Source organism: Aplysia californica, unplaced genomic scaffold, assembly GCF_000002075.1.
Source record: "Aplysia californica isolate F4 #8 unplaced genomic scaffold, AplCal3.0 scaffold00546, whole genome shotgun sequence".
NCBI lineage: Eukaryota > Metazoa > Mollusca > Gastropoda > Aplysiida > Aplysiidae > Aplysia > Aplysia californica.
In genome coordinates, this window is record NW_004797816.1 from 249,838 (window position 1) to 271,935 (window position 22,098).

At 39.1% G+C, this 22,098-nt stretch overlaps 1 protein-coding gene across 1 annotated transcript; it reads left to right on the forward strand.

Moving 5' to 3' along the window:
* Positions 1-467: 467 nt before the first annotated feature.
* LOC101848688 (mannose-1-phosphate guanyltransferase beta) lies at positions 468-15,266 on the forward strand. The gene is made up of 10 exons (XM_005106613.3): positions 468-608; positions 3,351-3,483; positions 4,698-4,778; positions 5,144-5,192; positions 6,018-6,160; positions 7,148-7,306; positions 7,758-7,836; positions 8,255-8,382; positions 9,566-9,748; positions 10,210-15,266. The coding sequence occupies exons 2-10, from the start codon at positions 3,355-3,357 to the stop codon at positions 10,339-10,341; spliced, it is 1,083 nt and encodes a 360-aa protein (XP_005106670.1). The 5' UTR covers positions 468-608; positions 3,351-3,354; the 3' UTR covers positions 10,342-15,266.
* Positions 15,267-22,098: the final 6,832 nt, after the last annotated feature.

Below are 22,098 nucleotides of genomic sequence, written 5' to 3' on the forward strand. Positions count from 1 at the left end.
ACGCGTACACACTTATCCCCCCCCCCCCCCCCCCTGGCAAAAAAGAAAGTTGTTGTGTTGTTTACTCTGAGACTGGACTGAAGCATCAAAGCCAGGCCCATCAGATTGGTGGTTTCCACATTAAACCATTAAAATGCATAATAAAGTGCTACCATTGAAATATACCACCTCTTGAGTTTGAGGAGAGAAACGAACTATAATCATTACTCGGACATTCAAGAGAAATATATATTGCTGGGAGGAGGGGGGGGGGGGTTTGGGGGGGGTCTCCTTATGAAGATTTCATCATGCATTGGAAACGTCCCCAATCAAATACAAATGCCATTCATCACGATGCTATAGTCAGGTTTTCACAAAATGGGTGTGTTTGTTTAATTGTTTATTTTAGCTGTTGCCATCTGCTAAGAACCCACTGAATCTGCCCATTGGAGGCGCGGTCGCCACGCCTTCGCGTCCCTTGCAATGACCCGGAAGTTTTCGCGGGGTGTGTCTGTCTTGTGTCTTGCTTCGTGGCATTCCCCACCTGCTTGGCTTTCACCGGGGACTTTGATTGAAATATATTGCAGCCCAGTACATTCTTACTGTCGTTGAAAGGATCGGTGACTTAGGTGAGATTGAGCGGTGGACAAGGTGAAGTTTCAGTCTTCCTACTTGTATCAATTTTATTTGAAAAGGACTGCTCATAGCTGCTTGGTCCCAACGTCAGGGAAAACCAACTTTTCATCTCTCCTCCTGGATATCAGTCTTTTAGTCTATCTTATCTTCTAGAATCTAGACTCTTGATCAACTCTGGCGGACAAGACAAAGTATGTTTAGAGTTTAGATTCTATAATCTAATTCTAAATCTAGATTTAGATTCTAGAATCTAGATCTAGATCTAGATCTAGATCTATGCCTCTAGATTTACTCAAATATTTTAGTGTAGGCTTACATGTAGAATCTAGGACTTCAATCATTGAGTCATTGAGTTTGGTCGGTCACGGCATCTTAGTAAGACTTAGAATCTAGATCTAGATCTAGTCTAGGCGGCCTACTAGCATTCCTTTTTAGTAATTTCTCTTGAGATTTAAGATGTGAGACAAAAAGGATGGAGAGCAGAGGGAAGGCCTTTTATGATCTTATCACTTATCTGATAGTGATATACATACATATATATATGTGTGTGTACTCATGACTAATATCTGGCTCATTGCCACATTTTGTCTAGGGAGGAATTGAGGAAAGGATAGAAAAGGGAGCGAGTGTAAGGCTAACTGGTGAGATTATTAAGAAAATTAGATTTTAGTTTGTTTTTACGGTAAATTTTTACTTTCACTCCCGCACACAGATGCACTGTTTCAGGGGTCAAACTGCTGTACTGTTTGCTGCAGATCACACATAATAAAGCCACTAAAACTGTCGCAAATCAATTATTTTCAAGACAATTTCAAATCTAACTGTAAAATATCAAATTATGGGTGTAAAAACAGGGGGGCATGCCCCCCTGTAACCCCCCCAGATTTTCTTTTACCCCAGTGGGGCAGGCCCCCCTGGAACCCCCCGATTGGTCCAAAGCATGTCTATCTCGGTTAAAAACAATCAAATATTTCAAAAACCATTAATTTGCGACGGAAATGAAGTTGATATTCGTGTTCAGCGCATCAATATTTAGTAGAAAATAGACAACTGGTAGCTGAGTGTGAGACGGGAGGGAAAGTAAAAAAATACCGTTTTTAGTAGTACAGTAGTAAACTATAGGCCTAATAAGGGAGAATAAAGTAGGCATATTAGCCTGCATACTGTAGACCAGGCCTAGATCTAGATCTAGTGCAAAACGAAGACTTGAGGTTGGTAGGCTGCTTTGGTGGGCTAGGCCGCTTCAAGGGGCCTAATTAAATGTTTGTAAAAATAATGTTGTTCAAGAGGCCTTGAATCTTGATTATATTTATTTTAATTTTTTTCCATGATTCATGGAGGTTGTTTTGAACTCAGCTGTAGAAATTTTGCAGCTGAAGTTGAGTCAAAGTCGGAGTACTAATCTCATTATTATTGCCAAATTTTCAGTATGATCAACACTAGTACAGTGGGATCCTGGTATAACGAGAGGGAAGGACTGATGCGAAATATAGAATAGCAGGATTCTCATATAAGGGATCCAGTAATAAATTCAAGGGAAATAATAAAGTAGACCTAATTTCTTTGGTATTCTGTTTATTTATTTTTAAAAATTGTTATCTCCCCTGATGATGATTTTTTCAACATGACCTCTTGGTCTTACTTGATCGAAAATCGAATCAGGTTTCTTTCTCTAGCGCTAGCGGAGTTGACAGCTCGGCGTTGCCGATCAAAAAGAACTCTAGGCTAACTCTCCCACTATGTTGTGTGTCCCCCACCCCCCCTCCCTGCCCCCACCTCACCCTGTGGTGCATTCCGTCTGCTTACACACATTGGGTACACACCACACCTTGCCCATGTCACACATTTGCTCCATTCATCACATCACTGTGACCTCTCCATCCCCGCATATTGGAGAAGTGAGAGGCATGATAGGCGCAAATAAACTAGACTAGGCTGGCCTGTCATGCGATGTGTTCTGCTTGTCTGTGCATGCCACACCCTCCCCACTCATTCGCTCCAGCCTTCATTGTTGGCACACGTGGGCTCTCCCATTATTTGGTTCGCTGGATCACCAACAAGTTTCTCCTCTGGCGAGGTTGTACATCATTTATAATTGGCCTATAGATGCGCTGTGCACAGCAGCAGTAATATTTCGCTATAATTCTATGTAATCAACTCGCGTGTTTGTTAGTTTGTCTCATTGCGTTATAGCAGTACTTTATTTACAAAGATAAAGAAGGGAAAAAAATGGGGTTTTAGAATGGTGTCTTTATAACAGACTTCTCATTATTTCAGGACTCGCTATAAGTGGTCTCCACTGTACTATTAGCTCACAAGCTGTACTTTTGAAGTTAGATCTCAACTGAATAGGTTGAGTAGACATTGTAATGTTTTTCTTACTGGGTTTCTTTTAGTTAACCCAGTCTTTTTACTTTGCAATGTGCCTGTTGCTTTTGTGTTCTTTGAGTAGGAATCTTGAGGAGATTCAAGTATTGTATAAGTATAATAGTTATAATAGTAAGCATGACAGCGATTGTGATCAGTGACATTTCGATTTTGAAAATCTGTTTACATCAAAGAAAGACTGATTCTTCTGATTCTAACTTTTCCTGACTGATTCCTGCACCTCATTTACTTAATGCATTACTTTTGTACATATTTAGATGTTACTGTCCCTCCTGTTCACTTTCTCAAAACATATAATAATTCTTCTGCCGATTCATGTAGCTTTTTAAAACAAATTTCTTTTACAGAAAGATGAAGGCTTTAATCCTAGTGGGTGGTTACGGGACAAGGTTGCGTCCGTTGACACTGAGTATCCCAAAGCCGCTTGTTGAATTTGGGAACAAACCCATGCTTTTGCATCAACTTGAAGCTCTGGTTGATGTAAGTATTTTATGCTTCTTTCCTTTCAAAATGTGTTGTACAGTAGAACTTGTTTTAACAGTCGCCTCCTTTAAATTACAAATGGCCACTTTCCATTTCCCGCTTGCTATTTGTTTAATGTTATAATGATACTAGATCTATGTAAGATGGCCACTTTTTTCCTCAACAATGGGTGGCTGTCTCAGACAATTTCGATTTTAATTGTGTTTGTTGAGACTTCAAAGACAACCTTTGAATCCCTCAGATACTGACAGATGTCGCTTGATTTGTTGTGTTTTATGAGTTTTCACTCTCATCATTGAATTTTTGTGCAACTTATGTCTTTTTCGTATTTCATATTTGTGGTGATATAATTGTCTCAGTTTCCCTTTGGCAGCTGACCACATTAAATTTATTTCCTCTAAAAAGATCAGATTTTTATTACCTGTCTTATAATTCAGTCTTAAATCTTTACTGTTCTGTTTCACCCAGTCTCCAACTGCTAATTCAGTAGCTTTTTTCTAAATAGGTAATGTCACCATGTTGTCATTCTTTTTATTACTCAGGTCACTTTGTGGTTTTTCTTTGTATAGTTGTTCTAGTTCAGCCTGTTTCGTAATAGTTAAAATCTTTTAAAATGCATGGTTTAACTCTTTCACTACCTCAAGCCATGTTGAGGGCTCGTGTTACTCGTAGCGCTGGACCGCGAGGGCCCATGTTTCACAGCACATGCTTTTGTAATAATCAAGTATGAAATCTTAGGCTGCAGATTGATCGTTTTTAGCAACATGTTGAGATAGGTCATTATTTATACTTTATTTCCGTATATAATACATGTGGCCAATTTTGAAAAAAATGAACTTTAAAATCTTTAATTTGTCCGACGGTAGGCAGAATAAAAAAGTAGGTCACAGATAGGGCCCGGTCACGGTGAGAAAACCCCCCTGGTAGTGAAAGAGTTAATAAACTGTTTGCGTTAATATCATCTTGTCACAGTTAGGCTCACATTACTGGGAATGAAGCCTCAACATTCTATAAGCTTGAGTTCAGATTTATAATTAAGATTTTTTTACCCACCTTCGTCCGTAAAAAAAAATTTCCTCGTTTTTTCCTTTGCTTATCAACAGCAATTTATGGCAAGTTTTTTAATTGAATTACATTTTTTTTCTCAGCTTAGCATGCCCTATCTGCGCCTATAGATCATGGAATGCATTTGTCTTTCTCTTGTTGCACAGGCTGGTGTGACCCACATTGTCTTAGCAGTGAGTTACAGAGCAGAGCAAATGGAGAAAGAGTTAGAAAGTGTTCAAAAACAGGTTGGTTTGTACAGTGCTGTATTGTGTGGAAAAGATTCACATGTCACCGTTTGGTGATTAAAAAATTTTAAAAATTGTAGAGATTAGATATTGAGGTTGATTTAGAAGATACAGTATGAGTTCTGATTTTGGTGGCTTTGACTAGTTAGTGATTTAACGCTAAGTTACGACAAAGAATGCCTTGATTTGTGTCACTTGTATTTTTTTCAATCTTTTGTTGTCTGGTATTACATGGTAATAGACAGATGAAATTTCAGGCAAAAAACTCAACCTGAATGAGAATTTATTTGTAAGAGTGAGTTAAAGATTTTGACATAAAAGTAGTGATCCATGTGGAATCTATCATCCTGACATTTATTCCACAGCTTGGTGTGAAGATCTCCATATCCTTGGAGGATGAGCCCCTTGGAACAGGTGAGGTGTTCAACCTTCAGTTTCTTTGCTGTCGTGATAAATTTGCTGAAAATTGTGCTCATTGGCTGTTTGCTATATAATATATACTTTTTTTTTCCCTTTTGCTTTGCTTCAAATAAAGAAATCTTGAGTAATCAGTACTTTCATATAATATTCATTAAGAGAACTGGAGTCTTAATTCAGTTTGCTTTATTCCCATACAAAGTAACAATCTCATTTCTTTGTCATTTCATTATTTTGTGCTTTTATCATTGCTTTTGCTGCGAACTGCAGTTGATCTGTCTGGTCTCATGAGGTGCAGCACATCACTTTTCCATATATGGGTAACCGTATTATGAGGCAAAAATATTTTTAGCAATAAACAAAAAAACTTCCCAGCGTCTTGCTCTTTCACTTTAGAAAGGAAGGAGAAAGTTCTTTCTTATTTGACTTGGGAATAGGGCTAGTGAAATTACATTAGTTAACTTTATCTTTTATGTTTTGGACAGACTTCTTATTTGCAGCAAATTTTCTGAAGTGTAATTAACATTTTGTGCAGAGGAAAGTGCCTCTAAGAATAAAACATGTGTATAGGAAGTGTGTTTTTGTGTAATATGAATTTAAGGGTGTGTGTTTGTGTAAGTTTTTAAGAAGAATGAATATAAAATAGTGAGAAAGATTGAGTGAGTAAATGGGAGTGTGAGAATGTTAAGGAGGTCTTGCTTTCTTTCCTGACATTTCGGAATATCTTGCTATGTGACCAAACATTATATATATATAATTGTTGTCTCTGTTTATTATATTTCACTTCACTTTAATCATACTGTTTTTCTGTCTTGTTTTCAGCTGGTCCTTTGGCCCTGGCCAGGGATATTCTCAGTGCTGACGATGATCCTTTCTTTGTGCTTAACAGCGACATCATCTGTGATTTTCCATTCAAAGACATGGTTCTCTTTCACAAAAACCATGGTCGAGAAGGAACCATTGTTGTGAGTGTCACTCTTTTTCAAATTACTGTATTTGTTTCCCCTTTTTATATGGGACTTTAGGATTGTGACAGTCATGGGATATAAATTTGACGGAATATCCTAAAGAAAACTGACTGGTTGAAAAAAATTTGTTGATGTATTGGCTGACATAATTTTCTGTTTTGGCTATTATGTTAGTTTTTTGGGGGTTTTTTGTAAAGTGTTTTACAGCGCTCGTGACTGCATAGGTCATATGAGCGAGCGGGACACACCTAATATTTTCAGTTGATAGGAAATTTTGAATTTTGAGCGGGTGGCGGCCGAAGCCTACTCTAATCAATTTTAGACCACCAAGGGAACTTTAATGTGCGCAACTTGCACACGGGCCCTCCGAGATTTTTCACCCTTGTCCGAGAAGGCTAGGTGTAGATCTTTCCTACCAGAAGATCAGGGGTGTGGCTGAAAGACAGCAGTAAGAAGAAGCGAAGGAGTAGCAGTAGGAAGGCTGCAGAAAGAATCAGGAGCCCAGAGGAAGGGGCCAAGGAGGTGAGGGGGTGGGGGCAGAAAGAGAAGACGAAAGCAGATGACAGAAAATTGCTAGAGAGCAGGAAATGAGGTGAAAGGAGACAAACTTTTAGAAGAAAATTCTCGGTCGCTACCCGGATTCGAACCCTGGACATTTTGAATGAGAGGCCAACACCTTAACCTCTAGGCCACAAGAGCCCCCATTATATTAGTACAGAATTGAATTCTTGCTACTATGTAGTACAGTTAAGTCCACTTAAACCAAAATCTGCAGGACAACCGGATTTAGTATCATATACTTCTTTAATTGATAGCTTTTCATTGATTTTAATACCACCGTTCCATGATTTGTGTTCTGAAGAGGATGGTTTAGTTTTTGTATTCTCTGTTGTTTCTTCTTCGAATCTAGTAAACTGTTTACTGGGGGGAGATCATACTGATGTGACTTATGTTGAATTATGATATATCCTTACTTCAAAACAGGTAACAAAAGTTGATGAGCCTTCCAAATATGGTGTAGTGGTTTATGATGCAGAGAACGGACAGATCCAGAGATTTGTTGAAAAGCCTCAGGAGTATGTCTCAAACAAAATCAATGCTGGCATGTACATATTCAGTCCATCCATACTGAAAAGGATAAAGGTAAGACAACTGAATTATGCCTTTACTTTTATATTCACAGTTTGCCCTTTTTATGTGTTCGGTTAAGCATTATTTATTGATTCATTTTGAGGAGTTCTACTGAAGTTGCAGAGTTGCAGTTTCTTCCCACCGTGTCAGTATTGCGGGGGGGGGGGGGGGGGGGGGGTTCAATAAAAAATAGTGTACAGTACTCTTGAAATTCAGTTTGTTTGATTTTCATTGTTTACTGCTTTTGTATACAGTAACAAGCATTTTACTGGTGGGGGGGGGGTCTTGTTCCTTTTAAAATTTTTTTGTTTCCTTTTTTGTCTTTCTAGTCCTCATGAGTTTGTGTAAGACTCTGCCATTTGCTGTTTTGAAGAGTGACAAATGACTGAGTCGTACACTTAGTAGTCAGTATCAAAGGTTTTCACTTTATTAAAATGTTTTTTGGGGGACTTTTTTTTTTCAGCTCCAACCAACGTCCATTGAGAAGGAAGTTTTCCCTTTCATGGCTGGAGAAAGCCAGCTGTTTGCAATGGAATTGCAAGGTGAAATTCTGATCCATGATAGCTTTTTTGTTAGTGTTCACTGAAGTTGATGCGTTTTTCAACCGGCCTGTTAGAGCTAAATGAAGACATTTACTGTTAATTTTAATGAAAAATTAACTTGTTGGTAGTTTCCTGAAAGAGTATTCAGTGTTCGCCTTTGTTACATTAAGTTTATTAATCAGGATTATTGTTTTTGTTTTTTTTTTCCAAATTATTATTATTATTGTTGTTGTTATTATTATTATTAGTCAGGATTGTTCTTGTGCTGTCTGTTGTATCAACTACAATAATTCTTCGACTTTTTTTCTTGATTGATTTCCTTTTTGAGAAAGGCCAGTAATGTGGTCAAGGTATGTGAGTACTGGATAATCGATATATATATATATGTTAATTTCTAAGGCAATTTGTTTTTTGTTAGGTTTCTGGATGGACGTTGGGCAGCCTAAAGATTTCCTGACGGGAATGTGCTTGTATTTGACTTCCTTGAAACAGAGACAACCTGAAAAATTGCACCAAGGCCCAGGAATTGTGGGAAATGTTTTGATAGTGAGTTTTGCTTTTGTGTGCTTTTTGTATCTGTAAACGCATGAATGTATTAAATCAGTGGTGCAAAGAAGCTCTTCCCTCTTCAAATTATGAGAATTATGTATCTTTTGGAGAAGACTGAAAAGGGTGAGATTTTCATTTGCCTGGATGTGTGCCTTTTTGGGGGGGGGGGGGGATATTGAATGAGATGCTAGTAGAAATTGCAGATTCTCATTTGTCTGTTTGTATGAGGGTTTTTTATTTAATTATTGTATATTGTTTTATTGAATTTAGTAAACGTGGAAGTCTGTGGTATCCCAAATTTGAGATTTTAACACATTACACCCTAATTCGCACGCGACCGCCCGAGAATTCCCTTAAACGCGTTCCACCCTGACTCGCCCGCAACCGCCCGCGCCGACCTAGCGTCTTTAGAAACGAAGTCTCGCCCCGACGAGACTCTGGGGCCGAGATTTTGATTTGTATAGTTATAGCAAAAAGTTTCTTCTGTCGTTTGATACTGAAACAAAATTTTTTGGGCCAGTAGTTTTAGTATTAGAGCCAAACGAAGTGCGATCGCGTTACCGACACATCGAAGGTGTCTCGACTTGTTGAAAAGCAACACAATTGAGTTTGAAAAAAGAAAAAACGATGGATTTTAGCAAAAACAAGCATATGACAAATCAGATTACTCAGATTTGGATGAAAACGTTGTAGCAAGAGTTTGGGGCGATTCAGATTGATCAGATGTAGAAAATCTAGAATTTAGATCTAGGGCCCGACTGCGAGGCTGAGAGTGAGAGTGACGGGTCGGACAACCCGATTGAACTAAAGTTAGAACATTTCCAACTGTTTGCGCATACATAAAGTTATATTTTTCTGAAACTACATTCATTTTTTGTTTTAACTTTTATTTTTTCAGGATTTTTGGAATTTGTTTAGTATTTTTAAAATGTGTTTTTTAAAGGCTTGTATTCACAGGAGGTGGGTTCTTTCCCCTTGCTTAGGATCTAACAATGGACTTCCGGTCCAGACCCTTAGGGTGTAATGTGTTAATGAAGGAGTAAAAGGATTATTTTTAAAAACTTTGTCTCGGTGGTACAGTATACTTAGGTTTAATTCATTGTGTGCCAGGATTCCATACAACAAACCTAATAAATGGACAATTTTATGTCATTGTTATAATTGTATGTAATTTTTCCAGGATCCCAGTGCTAAAATTGGCAACAACTGTAGAATAGGGCCCAATGTCACTGTTGGCCCAAATGTGGTCATTGAGGATGGAGTGTGCATCAAGCGCTGCACAGTTTTGAAAGAAGCACATATCAAGTCTCACTCATGGTTGGAGTCATGTATTATAGGCTGGAAGTGTGTAGTTGGGAACTGGGTAGGTATTTTTAGTCAGCCATGTGCTGTAGCCTGTAAAGATTTGTGTTTGTGTGCGTTTGGTGTAAATTGATGACCTGTGTTAAAATTATAGAGATGAAAGTCTCGATACCATTTTATGAATATCACTCTACTGTTTTATGGGGTTTGGTTTGTTCATGTCTATTCTATTTTTCTTTTGGCTTCTGTATTTTTTCAACCAAATATTTTCTTTCCTTACTGTGTTGATTTTGTTTATGTTCTTGCCATGGTTGTGGATTGGTTTGAGGGTGCAACTGGTAGGTCCTACCTCTTTTCTTTCTCTCGGTTGTGCCTGTCGCTAAATAACTTTCAATGTTCTTCTCTTTACTTATATTTTGTTTGGGAGGGGGGGGGGGGGGGGTTGGCTTCTATGATAAGGACATGTTCTTATGATTGAATGAAGTTTTTTAACGGTCAGTATGGTTAATATTCTTTTCACAGGTACGTATGGAAAATGTGACAGTACTTGGAGAAGACGTCATCGTAAAGGATGAACTTTACATCAATGGTGGTCGAATTTTGCCACACAAGTCTATAGGAGAATCCGTCCCAGACCCACAGATCATCATGTAATCGGTGTCGCCCAACCATATGCTCAGAAATTCCTCTTGAAATTCTCATGTTTTTGTTGTTAAGTGTTTGCAGCTTGCCATTGAAGTTCTAAAGGGAGGCTAAATGCCATTTTACCAAAAATATTTGATGATTTCATCGGAATCACCAGTGCATATTTGATCAAATGAAGTTCGAGCACTGAAGAGAAACTGGGACTGGAAGAAAAATTATAGGCAATTTTATCTCCCTACTCTAGTTCTAACTCTTGATTAACTCCAGATTTTTCCAGGTCTTTCTGTAAATCCTTCCAGTGGCACGTAGCCTCTCTTTAAAGCTTTCCTCTTCAGTTGTCTATCTCATTGTCTTACCACAGGTTTTTACCTCGGAGAACTTTGAACACTTAACTCTTTTCACATCATAATTATCTAACTACTTAAAAGAGACAGTGTAAGGAGAAAACTTATACATAGAAAATGAATAGGGCCTACCTAATTTTGGTCTTTCCAAAGGAATGAAGCTTAAAATGTTCAGATACTTTGGGGTTTCAATGTGATTGATGAAGAGATATTATTGTTGATAGAGCCAAGTTAAATCTCAGCAAAGGTTCACTAATCCTCATAATTTTAGTTTGACTTTCTGCCATTACTAAGTAGATCTGACTGTTGCCGATAGGTGTAATGCCATTGTGTCCCTCATATTCATAGATGTATGTAATGAAAAATATCAAAGTAACTCGCATTAAGTCTTCCAGGTGCAATGATCTGTGTTTTGACATTATTGCTTCCATCAGCTTTTTATTTTGACGGACAATGCTTTGTTATGAGAGACTTCAGTCGGTGGGCCAGAATTTACTATATTAACTGGGAAAGAATAAATCAAAATCATCTTTAAGAAATTTTGGATTCATTATGAAAGTTATTTGTGTTGGAACTAAATTTAAGAAATTTATTTTTGTGCATCGTTTGTGGGGTGTTTTTTTTAGTAAGTTAATATTTTTTGTAAGGAAGTTGTGAATTTCTTAAGTATTTAACAATGAATGTTTTGATTTGAAAAAAATGTGTACATTATCTATTTTTACAATGTTTTAGGCTTATAAAAATGTTTCCAGTGGTGTCAATGTGATTGGGATGGGGGGGGGGTTGGGGTATGCACGTTTTAAGGTGTTATAAAAGTATTTGCCATCTCAAGAATTCTATTGCGTTGAAGTGCTGCTTTATAACAAAAGTGCCTCTTCACATCTTCCATCGTTTGAAGTTCATATGGAGTGAAGAAAATAAGTTGTGTGTTTCGTTTTCTTTTTTTTTTTAATTTATAGTATGGAGGATCAAATGTACTAAGGAAGAGAGGGCATGCTTTAATTTAAAATGATTTTTATTTCTTGCTATGCAAGTGAAAGTGAGGTTATTATTGGTTTTTGTGCTCAATCATTACTTCTTACACAAGTGTGTAAACTTCTTCCTCATTACTTTAACCATGTTTTTCCATATGGGAAACTTGTTTAGAAAGTGTTAATTACCTTTATTGTTACATCAATTTTGCATTTTTATCAGCACTGTGTCTACAATGTGAGTGTCTGATTTGAGGGATTTTTTGGTTTAATTTCCGTGTCCAACCCACCACTTTTCAACATTTCTGAGGAAAGCATTTGATTGAGGTTTTTCCTCTTCAGTTTTGTTCTTCAATTTCAATTTTCATGCGAGTCGCTCGTGTATGTTTCACAACCTTTTGACCTATTCAGCATGGGGTGATTTTAAAAATCATTTTATCTTTTGAGTGACCATCTTGAGTTCAGCGTTTTGCTTGTTTTTAATTTTGTGCATTGTGAAGCCATGTTATGCTGTATAGGAAAAAAAATGTCCACTTATATTTTTTTTGTTATTCAACTATGATTGAAGTAGCCTACTAACAAATTTAGTGACTTTATTATGAAGAGGGAATTTAAGAGGGACATGTACATTGTATTAAAGTCATGGTCAACATTTATTGTGGGATAATTTATGGATGCATGTAAAGAATGTCTTTATAAATTGTAACGAAGTCTGGATGTAATTGCACTACTGTAGAAATTGTCCACAGCGGCCACCCATTGTCAAGGAAAGATGTGGTTCTCTTAGACAGGTGGAAGTCTTGGACAGTGTCATTGTAATGTTATGAAACAACGCAAGAGGGGAAATGGGAAGTGGTTGTTTGCACGGAAGTGATTGTTTTGGACAGGGTGGTTGTTAGTGTCAGAGCAGGTTGAACTGTATTGTTTTGAAAGGATGGAGGAGTTGAAAGAAAAGGCAGAGCTAAGACTGAGAGAGTGGCATTTTCATGTTTAGACAGAGATGAGTTTAAAATATAGGGAAAATTTTGTCGTCATGTCAGCTTTTGTCTCTTTGAAGATAACATTTCAAATTCAAAAGCCTTTTGGGGTTTCAGTTCAACGTGTTTTGAAGTATTTCTATGGAGAAAGACATTCCATTCACTTGGGCACATTCTTACATTGCCAGTCTGCTGTCATTTTTCAGCATGACTGCTCTTTTGTTTGTTGAGATGTGTGTGCATGAATTTTATTGCATACTTTGTGTGGATAAAATCAAAATCTAGCCGAAGAAAGCGTGTGACTACCTCTCCTCATTCACCATAAACCCTGTGTGTTCTTGCAAATGAAAAATCCATTTTGCTAAGTCATAATTATGTGGTAGAAAGTTTTAGTGCGTGTATTTTTATATATGGGTCAAGCTGATTGTTCGAGATTGAGTTCAGCTCTTAGGAAAAAATTCTTAGGTTTTCATTTCAGGAGCAAGGCACTCCACTCTTGATCTTATTCTATAACAAATCCAAAATCCAGAATGCCAGGAAAGTTGAGTGAGTGCCCACCCGTGATTGTTGTGATAGAGAATATATGATTCATGTGATGTAAGCTGTTGTGTGTTGAATACATTTTTCCAAATCCATTGAAATGGTTCAGGAATTACCTGTTGTGTTGTTGTAGGTGAAGACAGCGTTTGTTTGAATCAAGATAGGGTACGTACATATATATATATATATATTGGTTTTTAAAAGTTATTATGCCAGGGTCCTTTTAAAGACTCAAATGCTGTTCAGTTGTGACGAATAAGCAGCGGTGTAAATAAGTTGTCATTTTATATAATTTTCAGAGTGAATTTTAAAACCCATGTCTGATGAGACATTTTTGGGGAATTATTTTTTGTAATGGTCAAGCGTACACAGAACCTTATACTATACTACATACTACAGACACATGACATTTAGAGGGAATAATTAACAAAATGTCAAAGGGCCTTTTATTTGTGTATTCTTTGATTAGTGAGATCTGTACATGTACTTACTGAAAATTTAAAAAATGTAGTGTTCTTTCTAAGAAAAAGCCCCAATACAATTGGATGCACAACATCAGGAAGCCGATTGGTTCATTATATCTTACTTTACTACCTTATAGATTTACCTGTGCATTTATTTGTGGCTTATAAAGTAACTCATCCTTTCTGCAGGGCTTCTTTCTCTGTGTTAATGTGCTGGCAGTCATACTACTAGAAAAATATGATTGCATGAACTTTGAATTTTATTTTGTGACACCTAATAGTAATAATACTTGAGGGTCAGTGTGATATGGGTTTAAGTATTATTTGCATTTGTCACAATTTCTGTTTCGATCAATATTTTAGTTTTGGAAAACTAATTGTACCATTACCCAGTGTGTTGATTTTCATAGCAGTTCTCCAAGACCCTGTTATGGTGGCTGAACTTTTTTTTTTCAAAATCTCTTTTTTCATTGTTTTTGTGTCAGTAAAAAAATGTTATGAAAATGTGTAGATATCTAGATTTAAAATAGAGCAACATTTGCAGAGATTAAGGTGACAACTTTTAAGAATTCTTAAAGTAGTAAAAGTTCAAGTTCAAAGGCACATTTAGAGACATTTCTGTGGTCTTCAGTTGAATGTAACTCATAACATATGCATTCATTTTTGCAGTTTGTTGAAAGTGAAATTTGGAAACGTTTTATTTCAGTTTTATCACCATGAAATGGTTGGTTCATAAATTTGCCATATATTTTTTTACAAATTGTGGTATGTTCTTTGTGAGAAAGGTTTTTGAGTCATATCTACATGACTATGTGTATGTAATTTATCATTTATTGTCAGTATGACAATGATGTGTGTCTGTGCCAAACTGTTTCAAATTCGTGTATATAAAAGTATGATTTATTTTGTTCCATGAAATTGAATTGAAAATATACTTGTTCGTATGTGGAATGCTTTTTGATAGCAATTTTCAAGTTTCAGTCTCTGCTTTTATTTTTGAGTATCATTGACCACTGAAAAGGTTGTTTTAAAAATGTTACAAACTTCAAAAGACGCGGCATGTTTCCATTTGGTTAATATGGGCAGTGCCATAAACGTCTGCGTGCTCTTGCTTTGAGTTAAGTGCACTGTCATACCCAGCAATATAATTTCAACCATCGTGTACTGACTACAGTTGAAGTTCATGTAGTATAATAATTTCAATTTCAACCGTTGCATTGTGACCGCAATTGAAGTTCATGTAGTGTTATTTCAGTTTCAACCTCTGCATCCTAACACTGAATGCTAGTCTGATACATTTAGGGTGCAATAGAAATATTTTCCAAACTTTTATGTTTTCTCAAAAAGAAATTTTCCAACTATCAACTTTGTAACTTAATAATCCCCAAAAATCATTTGACCAATTTTCAACCTTTTCTACACATTTAATATGCATGGTCAGTCAGAAGACGCACCTAAAAAAAAATCAAGTCATACTTAATCAGATTTGCAGACTGCAACTGCATGTTTTAAGACTTCTTTGGTTTCATTTTGATTTCAATCTGTAAATAAAGAGACTAGCAAAAGGTTAACGTACGGTTGAAATGATTGTGGGATGAAATATCAATAAAATTTATTAATTTGGTAGTCTTTCTCTTGAGCGCCCATGGTATGTTCTTTTTTTCTTCTTTGTAAGTGATGTATGGCTCTCGCAACTTCATAGGGTCATATGAGTGCGCATGTATATCTTTTGGTGTTATGAGCATGACACGTAATTTCAAAGGCATTTTTTGGGGGGGGTTCTCATGGTGTAGAGGTACGGTGTTTGCTTCTTCTCCTTCAATAAGTCCCGCATTCTTCCCCGACAGTGACAGAAAATGTTCTTCTTTGAAATGTTCTCCTTTCACCACCTTTCCTGCCTTCTAATTATTTTATGTCATCTGCTTTCCTCTCCACTTTCTGTACCCCCTCCTCTGGGCTCTTGACTCTCTCTACTGCTACTCCTGGCTCCTCCTTACTGCTGCCTTTCAACCATACCTCTGATCTTAGGGTAGGTAGGCCCTAAGATCTAACATAACCTTTTCTCGGATATGGGCGAAAAAAAATTTGGAGGTCCCGTGTGCAAGTTGTGCAGTTTAAAAATCCCTTGGTGGTCCTAAAATCGATAACATTAACAGTAGGCTTCAGCTGCCACCCAGGCAAAATTCAAAATTAATTCCTACCGCTACCAAACTCAAAATGCTGTGTCCCATGCGCGTATTTGACCTTATGCAGTTTCGATCAACATAGAACACTTACCTAACCAAAAACAAAAAAGGCAGTTTTTACCTGCTTGTTGATACAGTGAAACTTAGATACAACAAACTTGAATACCACAAAAACTCAGATTCAACAAAAGGAGACAGATTCCCTGGGAAGGGGGGGGGGGGGGTGTGGGTTTTTTTTTAATTCATTAAAGTCAACAAAATAACTCAGGATTCAATAAGCACTTCAATGAGTAAACTCCGATTCAATGAAATCTCTCCTGGCAAAGAGCTCCCACTAATGAGGCTTTGTGCATTTTTCTCCTGCAGCTTACTATTTACATTGTACTTAGTTGGAGAATAGGCATCAGTGTAGGTGGCACAATGCCATGCTGCTCATTCCTCCTCTCCAGGATCCATGAAAGGGTCTGCTTGCTGATCGTGCCAGCTATCAGCTGGTTGGATATTCTTCTAGCTTTTCCATGCAGGTTTGCTGTCTCTCCCCGACCCTCTAGAGACATGAGCTTCCCTTGGTTTTTCCATTGTGTGTGATGTCGTGCCTTCATCCTCTCTTTGGTCGTTGAATAATGCTGTCAATGCTGCCACGACTGTTGGTGGATCTAATTGCATGGTGCCGCCAATCTCAGCTTAACTACTCTATTCCAAGTCCAAGGGACCATAGATCGCACATACACTGTGGATCATTTCATGTCTTACCCTAATCTGTTGCATACATCTTATGCTACCGATCACAAGCCTTCTTTCACACCAACACAATATGTGCTTTGCTGACAAGCCCTCAAGAAATTACATGTATGGCGGCTTGTGCCAGAATCGGGAGAGGTCGGATGGAAATTGAGCAGACTTGTGGCTGTAGTGATACTGCGTGTGTCTAGGAGAAGGGCCTAGGAACAACTAGTGTTTTAGCTGTGGAATGTCAGCAGAGACTCAGACACTTCACAATCATACCTCCCCTCCCTGGCTACTGCACTATGATAGGCTAGCTTAGACATAGAATATATGTATAATGCAACTACATGTATGTAATGAATTGCGTGCTAGTCTGAGGATCAAACAGTGCCGTATGCTAGACCCTATACTGCAATGCAGCTTGATGGTCAAATTGCTATGAACCCTCAGATTCAGCTAAATTGAAGGTCAGGCCCAACAACTTTATTAATGTATTTGAGTTTCATTGTACTTGTTCTAAGGTTTTAAGACTAAGAATCTACACATATGTCTTTTGCCCATTACATCAAGTTTTATCAATTCTCTGGCCAACTACCCCCCCCCCCCCCCCCAAAAAAAAATCCTTATTTTTAATCCCGTATACAGAATAAGAATGAAGTTGGCATTCACATACACTCTCCTTCAATTATTTTATCCAGCACCTAAATAATCTGCGGTTCATAGAACCAGTTTTGTTTGAAAAATCAACAAATTTTGGACCATTTTAATCCTAGAAATTAGAAAATGAAAATAAATAAATGCATGCATCGCAATAAATACAGAAAAAAAGTGCTCACTCTTTTTTCAACATTCAAAGGTCCTGGAGAAATACATGTACAAAACTAGGCAACCTATTACATCTAAAATTTAGCGTTGCCCCTTTCCATTTCCACCCCTTCACTTTTCAGTTCTGGAGGTAGTTGCTATGCTACATACACAAAAACCAGTTCCTTCGAGTTTTGAGGCATATACACATGTATACATGTAGGCTACATAATATCTGCGGTCTCCTGCCCTGAGGTTGAGTGGAGGAACACTGAGAGTGGAATGTGTCAAAAGATTTGCTCACGGCTGTGGTTTCTTTTTGTTTTAGTAAACCTTTTATTGTACAGCACTTGCAACACAATTAGGCTATACAAGTTCCAAAGATAAGAGGTATTACAAGAGAGTAACTGTAACAAACACAAAAAAGGAGGAGACAGATATTTGATCATAAAGGAGCACACCACACCAGAGCACCCACCAACCACCTGCTGTGGTTTCTTTACATGGCACAGCAGTTACAACGTCAAGTTACAAGGATGGGTGGTTGGCAGATGCTCTTGTGTAATTAACTTCTTTCCTGTTCTATCAGACATCTATTCTATCGTCCTTATCTTTCCTCCTTTTGTCTGTTTTTTACACGCTAGTACATTTGTAACACCTCTACTCTGTGGCACTTATACTTAAAATGAATGACCTGGCCTCTCTTGGGTAGCGGATGAGGCAGTCCAGCCTCCCTGAATCTTCCCCAGAGAGATGTCACCGCCGGACCTCCGTAACGGGGCATCTCTGCAACCACAGTGTTCCAAATCTTGGGGCTTCTCGCTGCACAATGGACAGATCTGATAGTTTGTCTGTTCTGTTTGTACTATTTGTAATAATAGTAGTAGGCCCGAAGCCCAGAGAAGTGACCAGTTCTTAATTTTGCTAGTAGTAGTAGTAGTAGTAGTAGTGACCTGATTGTGTTGCAAGTCATGTACAACGGTTACTAATTTACGGTACCAAAATACAATGTCAAACGGAAAAGCACAAGACCAGGTTTATATGGACCTTCTTGAGTGCTGACCTGGACCACCACATATAAAGACTTTTTAATTTTGACATCCAGCGCTGAATCCTCTCAATAGCAGATTTGAGAAACAGCACACGAGACTTCCCAAAGGAAGGACAACGACCACGTGCTCGAGGTCAAGGCCTGGGTATTGGAGGAAGTTGGCTGTGGCCTAGCCTGGAGAGGGATGGGCGCCGCCAGGCTTCACCAGCCCAAGACTCGCTGCATGATAGGATACCATACCGGATCGGTTGTTCTTTTGCAAAATGGACAGGGAAATCCTTCATCCAAACTCGGGTGCTCACTTTTTAAAAAATAATTTTTTTTTAAAGTGAAAAGTGGAGGCACCTGACAAGGCTCTCTGTTATTACATGTACGGCGCCCCTACGATCCTTGTGGATTATGGGATCAGGGACTGGAAAGCCAAAAAATTACCTACCTTGTAGTCCCAAACCCTTGAATAAAGGCAAATTTGGAATCCAAGGAATAGCTTGCCCTGCAAAAACATGCAACCCAAGCTGAAGCATCTTATTCTTAAGCCCCGGTTACACACAACGATAAATTGTATCAGATTCGTCGTATGCGAGAACTGTCCGTTTTATCGAACTGTGTTGTCTGTTTACCCGTTCCAGTCTATTGTCCAGTTTTCTTTCGACCGAGGAGATTCCACGTCGTAAGTCCACCATGTTTCTTTGTGACGACATCGATTTGCCTGCACTCTGTGTGAAGGTTTCGAGCCCGGGACCTAATGAATGACTGAAGAACGAACACTGTATCTCTAGATTCCGAATATGAAATCAGTTTTCAGATGCGATGATTTTATTTTTTTAATTTTGCGACCCAAGTTTAAGTTTAATCCTGCGCGGCGGCAAGTTTCAAAGTGACTCTATGTCACAGCACGTCTCCTCCTAATCTGAACGTGATCGCGCAAAAAATATCAAGCAGCGCTTGATTTCTCGACCGAGTCTCCAAGCCACGGTCCAAATTTTGTACAATTTTTGGTCACACCTAAAGATTTATCGTATGATTGCTAGATCGCCCAGTTTTTGTACAGTTTATCATTAGGCCCCTGCGTGTAACTGGGCCATTAGTCACAGTGGACAATTTTTCTGCAACAACAAACGTTCATCTCCTCTAAACGTTGGTGTCCAGCATCTGTGGTATAACATAACGTCTAGGCGCTTCGTTGTCGCACGTAAGGAGATCCGAGTTTGTTTCCGGAGTGGAGCATTTTTTAGCGAGTATCTCGGTCTTTCTGCTGGGATGTTGTATCTCTCTTAGTCTTAGCCCGAGTTGGCCCTGACAGACAGGGTCGGAAGCCCGCCTCCTACATGATCTAAGTTGTGTCAATGGGGATGTAAAATACGCTGGTTATTATGAGGTCTACAGACTTAAACATAAGTTAAAGGACCACCTTGACAGTCAGCCCTAATATTGTTTTTTTAATCTGAAAAAAAGACAGCAAGAAATATTTTAAAATTGTTTGCTCTGAAAATATTAATGGGTTAACAATGCGTACTGCAACGCTTCCTAAAGGGGCAAAATGACCACGTGCAGTACGGGAATCCTCGGGGAATTTTAGCCAAATGTGCTGCTTTTATCGACTTGTGTGCAACACAAAGGACATTCCTCGGCTGGTGCACGTGATAAAATGAAGTATGGTCTTGAACTGTGTTCACTTTGGTGGCAATAAGCCGCCGTTTGCGCAAAATTCAGTATCGCATCAACATGCCACCAAGACGAAAGCTGAGAGACTTTGATCGTGCGAGGGCTATGGCATGGCTGCATGATGGAGTTGGACCCAGAGAAGTTGCCAGAAGGCTTGCAGTTGCGGTGTCACATTCTGTCATTGTCCTCCTGAAGCAGCGCCATCAAGCCACTGAATCAGCCCAAGACCGCCCACGTGCAGGTCGACCCAAGAAGACCACTCAGAGAGAGGACCAATATGTCCGCATGCAGGCCCTGCGAAAGCCAACAGCATCAGGCATCGTCTGCGTGCTGCTACCAACACGGCGGTGAGCTCCCAGGCCAGTCGACATCCTCTAGAAGCTGCCAACATCCGTGCCAGGCGTCCAATCAAGAAACCATTGTCATTGAGAATGGACGTGTGCGTGGGTGGCGACGTCCACATCAGGCAAGCAGGGATCACAAGAATGCCATGACCAGCAAACAGTCCCGACTTCAACCCCATTGAGAATGTGTGGGGTAAACTTGGCCGGAGAGTCTAGCAGTAGCGGCCGCCACAAGCTAACCGACAAGAGCTGCAACAGATCCTGCAGCAGAAGTGGGCAAACCTTCCCCAGGCCTTCATTGCCACCACCATCAACACCATGTGGCGACGCTGCCTTGATTGCAGCTCTTGTCGGTTAGCTGATGGTGGCCGGTACTGTTGGACTTTCCGGCCAAGTTCACCCCACATATTCTCAATGGGGTTGAAGTCGGGACTGTTTGCTGGCCATGGCATTCTTGTGATCCCTGCTTGCCTGATGTGGACGTCGCCACCCACGCACACGTCCATCTTTTGGGCTGACCATGAATCATTAAAATTAAAAGGTATAAAAACCAAGAAGCCATTATTGTGCGAGACCAATAAGAACTGCTTTCTTTCACTGAACTTTCAGGTGCCTGTACAGTGGAACTCGGATTCAACGAAGTCGCCAGGCCTGACCTAAAATCTCGTTGAATCCAAGTGTTCGTTATATAGCAAACATGAGGTTTTGTGTAGATAATTACAGGCACTGAGCAAGTAATGTATAAAGAGAAGTCACAAATAGTGCCTGAAATGCCGGCAAAAAAAAAAGACAGATTCGTTCAAATGCATTCCTGTGTCATCTCGATTGTTTACCACAAAGTTGTGTTGCTGTGTAGATCCTAGCATAACGGCAACTTTTGATTTCATAGACAAGCGCACAATTCATTACGAAGATCTATGTCAAGACTAGTTTATCATTATAATAATGATCAGTTGCCGAGGAGAAAAAAAGACTTGACGCGTTTGTATCTGCGACGTTCAACGCCCGGATCGCTAGTGCGCCCCCTCCCTCCCCGACACACACACACAGTCACATGTGTGCAGGCCGCCCATCCGACTCCGACACACGCCAGAGTAGACACGTGCGCGAGCCAACAACGTATGTGTTGGTATGAAAAAAAAGGCCGCTGATTGGTCGCATGCAATCGGCTAAGTGAATAATGGTTCACGATGCAGTTGCAATGGATGGTTTCTGGGAATAGATGAAGTTCGTTCTGGGAGAAAAATGAGCGAAGCCACGTCTGCGGGGGCAGTTCACCCTGGAAGCGACCTCGCTGATTTAAGTGCTCGTTGAATCCGGGTTATTTTTATTTATTTTAAAGAAGAAAAAAAAACCCAGGGAATCTATCTCATCTCGTTGAATCCGAGCTCGTTAAATCCGAGTTCCACTGTACCTATGTATGCATTGCCAACACACTGGTGTAGTATCAGATCGTGGACATTTTCTTTTTCTGACAAGTGTGCACTGTGGGGATTGTAAAAGAAAGGTGTGCTGTTCAAAAATGGATACATTATTCATTATAAAACTAGACAGTGAAAGTGACATGCAAGTCCGTTGTGCCGAAAAAAAACCCACTGGTTTTGTGTGTATCTGTAAAGCAGGCTATACTATTTGAGTGTGACGTGAGGGTTGCTGACAAAATTACTTGTCAAAATTCGTGAAAAGAGATATCG

Bases quoted from the DNA above. Each gene is read 5' to 3' on its own strand.
- LOC101848688 (XM_005106613.3), top strand. From the start codon at position 3,355: ATGAAGGCTTTAATCCTAGTGGGTGGTTACGGGACAAGGTTGCGTCCG. The intron at 3,484-4,697 runs GTAAGTATTTTA...CTTGTTGCACAG, and splicing joins AACTTGAAGCTCTGGTTGAT to GCTGGTGTGACCCACATTGT. The intron at 7,837-8,254 runs GTGAAATTCTGA...GTTTTTTGTTAG, and splicing joins GTTTGCAATGGAATTGCAAG to GTTTCTGGATGGACGTTGGG.